This window comes from Trichechus manatus, unplaced genomic scaffold (assembly GCF_000243295.1).
Source record: "Trichechus manatus latirostris isolate Lorelei unplaced genomic scaffold, TriManLat1.0 scaffold00078, whole genome shotgun sequence".
NCBI classification, from domain to species: Eukaryota; Metazoa; Chordata; class Mammalia; order Sirenia; family Trichechidae; genus Trichechus; species Trichechus manatus.
Window position 1 is genome coordinate 420,812 of NW_004444014.1, and position 6,036 is coordinate 426,847.

At 40.8% G+C, this 6,036-nt stretch overlaps 1 protein-coding gene across 2 annotated transcripts in view; it reads right to left on the minus strand.

Moving 5' to 3' along the window:
• Nucleotides 1–5,065, minus strand: part of KATNAL2 (katanin catalytic subunit A1 like 2) — a 40,785-nt gene extending 35,720 nt beyond the window's left edge. The window contains exons 1-2 of one of the 2 annotated variants that reach the window (XM_023735374.1): nucleotides 4,978–5,065; nucleotides 3,599–3,638 (exon numbers count right to left, since the gene is read on the minus strand). In XM_023735374.1, coding sequence (XP_023591142.1) covers nucleotides 3,599–3,638; nucleotides 4,978–5,050 — 113 coding nt within the window. In that variant the 5' untranslated portion in view covers nucleotides 5,051–5,065. Of the gene's footprint in view, nucleotides 1–3,598; nucleotides 3,642–4,977 lie in introns of both variants that reach the window. The other variant, XM_023735373.1, reaches the window with a different exon arrangement.
• Nucleotides 5,066–6,036: the final 971 nt, after the last annotated feature.

A 6,036-nucleotide genomic window follows, 5' to 3' on the forward strand; every position in this document is an offset into this window, starting at 1 on the left:
GGGGGGGGGCTCTTGAAACATATGCAGATGTGACCCAATAGAGCCTTCTATCTGCACCACCTGACCACCTTGTCCATCTTTGCCCCACTCACTCCAGTCTCCTCATTGGGTTCCTCCAAGACTGGGCTCAAGGGTCTACCTCCTCCAGGAGGTCCCCAACTCACTCCTCCATTTCTCCTGCATATTACAAGGCTTCAGCCCTTGTGCAAATAGTTTTATGTTCTCAAAGACACATTACTTTACAAGCTTTCTTTCCACCTTCCTTAGAGCAGGATGAGGGTCTTCCTTTGATGTACCCTGCCTTCTTAAAACACCTCTCATCATGCTGTATACAATAAACCTCAAAAGGAGCTCTAGATGTGCCCTGTGGAGTTTTGCAGAAAAGGCTCAATCTTCATTAGAGAGAGAAGAATGATACTGTGTTGCTCCAGAGATTCCCTTCCCCAAGTCTTCTGTTATTCAAGCTAAACATCTACAACTGCTCCAGTTATTCCTAAAGTTACCTGGCTCCCAGATTCTTCCTCATCCTGGTTACATTCCCTCTGTCCACTGTTTTCTGACCAGTATAGAGCTCACTGATATTCTGACCTATTACTTTTTGGATACCATATTTCTACTGATGAGGCCTAAGACCATGTTGTTGTTGTTGTTGTTAGGTGCCATCAAGTCAGTTCAAACTCATAGCGATCCTATGTACAACAGAATGAAACAATGCCCGATTCTGCACCATTCTCACAATCATTGTTATGCTTGAGCCCATTGCTACAGCCACTTTGTCAATCTATCTCCTTGAGGGTCTTCCTCTTTTTCGCTAACCATCTACTTCACCAAGCATGAAGTCCTTCTCTCAGGACTGATCCATCCTGATAACATGTCCAAAGTATGTGAGACATAGTCTCACCATCCTTGCTTCCAATGAGCATTCTGCCTGTACTTCTTCCAAGACAGGTTTGTTTGTTCTTTTGGCAGTCCATGGTACATTCAATATTCTTCGCCAACACCATAATTCAAAGGTGTCAATTCTTCTGCAGTTTTCCTTATTCATTGTCCAGCTTTCACATGCATATGAGGCTATTGAAAACACCATGGCTTGGGTCAGGTGCACCTTAGTCTTCAAGGTGACATCTTTGCTTTTTCACTGTAGCAATAAATACTACCACATTAGCAATTACATTACACCATTGACTCATACCATATCTTTATTTAATTCAAAACTCTAGATATCTGATTTTGTAATGGGGAACTATTTGTTGTAAATCTTTGGTTAGAGTTTGGTATGAGTTGATTCGGTCCCACAAAAAGGTATGTTCAAGTACTAACCCCAGGTACCTGTGAATGTGACTTTATTTGGAAATAGCCTCTTTGCAGATGTAATTAGTTAACATGAGGTCATACTGGAGTAGGGTGGACCCTAATCTAATCTGACTGATGCTCTTATAAGAACAGATACAGAGAACAGACACAGAGGAAACAAGGTCATGTGAAGATGGAAGCAGATATTGGATTATGCTGCCACAAGCCAAGGAACACCTGGGAACACCAGAAGGAAAGGTAAGGAAGGATTCTTCCCCTAGAGCCTTCAGAGATAGCATGACCCTGACAGCACCTTGATTTCAGAATCTAGCCTCCAGAACTGTGAGAAAATAAATTTCTGGTGTTTAAGTCACACAGTTTGTGGCACTTTGTTATAGCAGCCCTTGGAAACTAATACAGAGCTTAAACCTTATTCCATTAAATTTCATCTTGTTATTCTGGGCTTGTCTCCCAAATTGTCAAGATCTTTTAGGATCCTAATTGTGTCATTCATCACATTAGCTAATCTTTCCACTTTTGGCTCATCTGTAAACTGGAAACTTGCTCTCTGGTATGAGATGCAAGAGTTAGGAAAAGATACTTTTGTTTGCTAATATCCAGTCTCATGACACAATCCCTCCATTTAGTAACTATCTTTGAATATAAAATTATAAATAAAAACACCACTCATTACTTTCCTAATTATCCTTCCTAACTCCAACCTTTACGCTTGCCATGTACAAATACCTACCAGAGAGGAGCTGAAGTAACCTCAAGCTGTCAAACGTGCCACCATGCTCTGTCCTCAAAAACAAAGCACTCCAACAACATTCGCTCGTAGAATTTTCCTGGCAGGTAAAGACTGCTGAGGAAGTTCCAGACATGAATGTGTGGCTGAAAATTAATCAGGATCCAAATGCATTCCAGAGTTGGACTCTTAAAATGCTCCTCTCTGTTTCTACTCTCAAGTAGTTAACATTTATTACTGGAGTCTGACTAGCTTTATGGAAAGTATAAATAAAAAAATAACATTTCTTTCAGAACAAGAACACTTTCTAAAGAATAGCACAAAGCAAAGCCAGCCCTAAGCAGAGGCTTCTCCTGAGTGTTATCATGAAGCAAGCATGAGCTCCACCACCTTTTATAAGCTATGCCAAACAGGCCTGTGAGGTGTCCTTGCCCTGCCTTCCTAGGCTGTCGACAAGGGAACTGGATTCACAAGAACAGGGAACTCAGGGGAGGTACAGAGAACTCACACTTCTTGAGGGCCTGATAAACTGCTTATGATCACAGTCTAAAACTTTTTTTTTTCAATAGCATTGTAAGATTTTAAAAAATTTTGTTCACTGCCTGAATGGCTGCATGTTCCTGTCGCACTCAACTTTAACCTTTCCCAGGGGTGTAGACTTTATTAAAATAGCAAAACTCCATCTAGGCCCTGGTGCTCCAAAGCTGGGCCATCCCGCTGCAGCAGTACGCCACACTCCTGCGCATTTCTAAACAGGCTATGATGACAAGAGTGTGTGTTGGGAGTGAGAAGAGAGGAACAGAGGAAGACACTGAGGCAAGAGCTGGGGTGGGCAGTGCGGGGAACTTGCGGAAGAATGGGTCTACCCAGAATGATCAAGAGACAGAGGAGCTCCAGTCAGATGCTACAAATCCCAAATGAGATTCGGATTTGAGAAGCTGGAGAAAGGACACGAGGTGCATGTGAGAAAAGGAGAGAAAAGTAAAGAGAAGAACAGGTCCAAGGCAAGCTAGCCTTGGGGAAGGGGGAAGTGTGGTCTTGAACCTCCTGGCTTACTGCGTATCTTTAGATGTGAGAACATGTGATGTGGGAGCGCTCAAAGACATTACAGATAAGATTAAATGACAATCTAAGTCTTCTTTTTTTAAATAGCATCATAAAAAAAAGGTGCGGGGGGCAGATTTCTTGGGTGCTCACTATGTGCCAAGACCTCACTATGTGCCAGAAACTTGCTCCAACCTTGTAAGCAGCAGAGCCAGGACTTGAACCTGGGTCTTTCTTCTTATCTCTGAGCTCCATACTTTTTACACAACATGGCCTATAAAGACAGAGTACCACTAAAGCAATCATTTTCAGGGGAACCAACAGATATCAGCCCAAGTCCTGGAGAGCTGTAGTATTAGGGGGACCCATGGCTAGGCCTACTGAGGACACATGACCACAGTCTGGTATTGCTGGTAGACAGTCATAGATCTGTACTGGAAAATCTTCTGGAAAGGGTCCCACAAACTCCCAGAGTTGAGATGGATGGTCAAGATGAATTACCATTCACTTTACCTTCTGGTCTTCCCTCCACTTCTTTGTGGTAAATTATTTTCTGCTGTGGCAAAACAAATATTGGAAGAAAAGGAAACAATTTAATTTCTGAGAGAGAGAAAGGGTGATTTTCAGATATGTTTTTCCTTTTACATTGTTCTTAAAATTTTCTACTACAGCCTTTCCCAGAAACTCTAAGCTATTCTCATCTTGAGAGACACGAAAGTACCAGCTATGTGAAAGAGACCCATACTTTCCAAGCATTTCCATATACAGGAAGCCCCCAAAGGGCTCAGATATTAAATGTGTTGCGTACCACGGACCTGGTGGCAACTCCAATATAAGCTCACTTTACAGCTACCATTTCATTAAGTTTTCACTTGATACCGTTTTGCTGTGGTGTGTGGGCTGCACAGATGATCACATAAGTCTAGCAGGGAACACTTATCAGCCATAGCCTACCAGTTTATCTTAAAACAAAAACAGTGTTGTCCAAATATCATAGGAGACTATAGGTATCAAACTATATCGGACCAGCAATCTAGAAATCAGATCATGTCAATAATATTCCTGGTGGTCTAGTGGTTAGGAGCAGTACTTTCTCTGCCAAGACCCTGATCTAACAACCAGCCAAGGAAGCCAAGCTCTGAACCCTGCATTGGAAGGGAGCTCAGATGAAAATGCCTCTCAGATCCTTTAGCTGGGAGATTCGGCCCTGGCTATTTTTAATTAATGTTTCTCTTGGTTTCCTGGTCCTTACATGAAATGTTAAAGTCTGTGGCTTAACAAGTGCCTTGTAAACAGGACAATGATCTCCTTTGGTTTATAATTACTTCCCCCACTTACAGACTTCTAAGTCAATGTTACTACAGAACATAGGGCCCTCACTTTAGATCTTTTCTCCTTGACTGCTAACCTATATAGGGTCTTTGCATTATATTGATCATTATCTGGATTGATGGCTTTCAAAAGCATTTCATTATCTATACATGAGCTATTAGCTTCACTAATACTCATTTTCATGTTATTTTCAAGATAGATAATAGGTCTTCCTAACTAGAAAAGGTTTTCTGTCATTTATCCTCTTCCAACAGCTCTATCTCTAAAGAAATGAAAGTAATGTTGGCCTTCTGAAAAGTACCTGTGATACACTGGGGTATTGCTTTTATTGCCGTAAAACACACATTCCTCAAACAAACGCCAACATGACTAAAGGGATGTCAATGTCCAGACGATTATGTTTAAATTGTCCCCACTGGATCTACGAGAGGCCACATGATCCTTCTGGTCTACTCTCTCAGTGCAGGAGGAGAGGCACCATTTATCTGGGAATAAGATGAGGAAGAAACACTAATCTTAAAGACATGATAAAGCCTTATTTCTAGAAAATAGCCATGTACCTGTGTCTGATGCCTTTTTGACAATTTTAGGGTATTTCTGAAATTTTATAAAATAATAGCTCTCATACTCCATCAAAATAGTTTCAAGATCAATGTTGTCACAAACTTCAAAGCGTCGTAACCCCAGTTTGGTTTCTTGCTCCAAAGCATTGGCCGCATCGATATATCTGGCAGTTTCACAGAAGAAAAAAAGCATTTAAAAACAACTCTCAGTAAAAAGAATAAAGGCAAACAGACATCACAAGCCCCAAGAGATTTAATATACAAAGAATTGTTGTCATTGTGTGCTGTCAAGTTGATTCTGACTCATAGCAACCACATATGACAAACATAAGCCTATATTAATAGTACATTAGATGAAAACTAGTACATATGCTGCTGTTGTTGTTGTTGGGTGCAGTCAAGTCAATTTTTAACTCATATCAACCACATCTCGCAGAGTAGAACTGCCCAATAGGATTTTCTAGGCTGTAATATTTACAGAAGCAGATCACCAGGTCTTCCTCTCACAGAGCCTCTGGGTAAGCTCGAACACCAGCCTTTTGGTTAGCAATGGAGCACTTAATCATCGTGCCATCAATGCTCCTTATGAGGTTTGCCTAAAGAGTAAGGAGCCCCTCCATAGTTATGTTAAATATATCTAACTATTGTGTTTCAAAGCAGTTGCCTCTGGAAGCTACTTACTTATCCAAGTGACGTCATCACAAACGAGTAAATCAATTAAGAACGTAAGTCTTATGTTTTAAACTTTACTCATTTTTAGCCAAAAATGGGTATTTGCCCAGTTTATTTATGTCTTTATTCACCAGTCTTCGTTTCAGGTAACATTTGGCAATTGAAAAAACCCAAATTCAACCTCAAAGGTCAAGATTTGCCATCACTGAAGCAATTCAAAGAATATGTCATGAGCTCTGAAGGAAATTCCAAAGACATATTGACTGATGGCAGCAGCACAGAAGTTTAGATGTCATCTACTTGGATGTATTATTTCTGCTAATTTTTTAACCAGTCATACATTACACTATTAGGTACTTCTGCATATAAGCTTCTTCACTATGT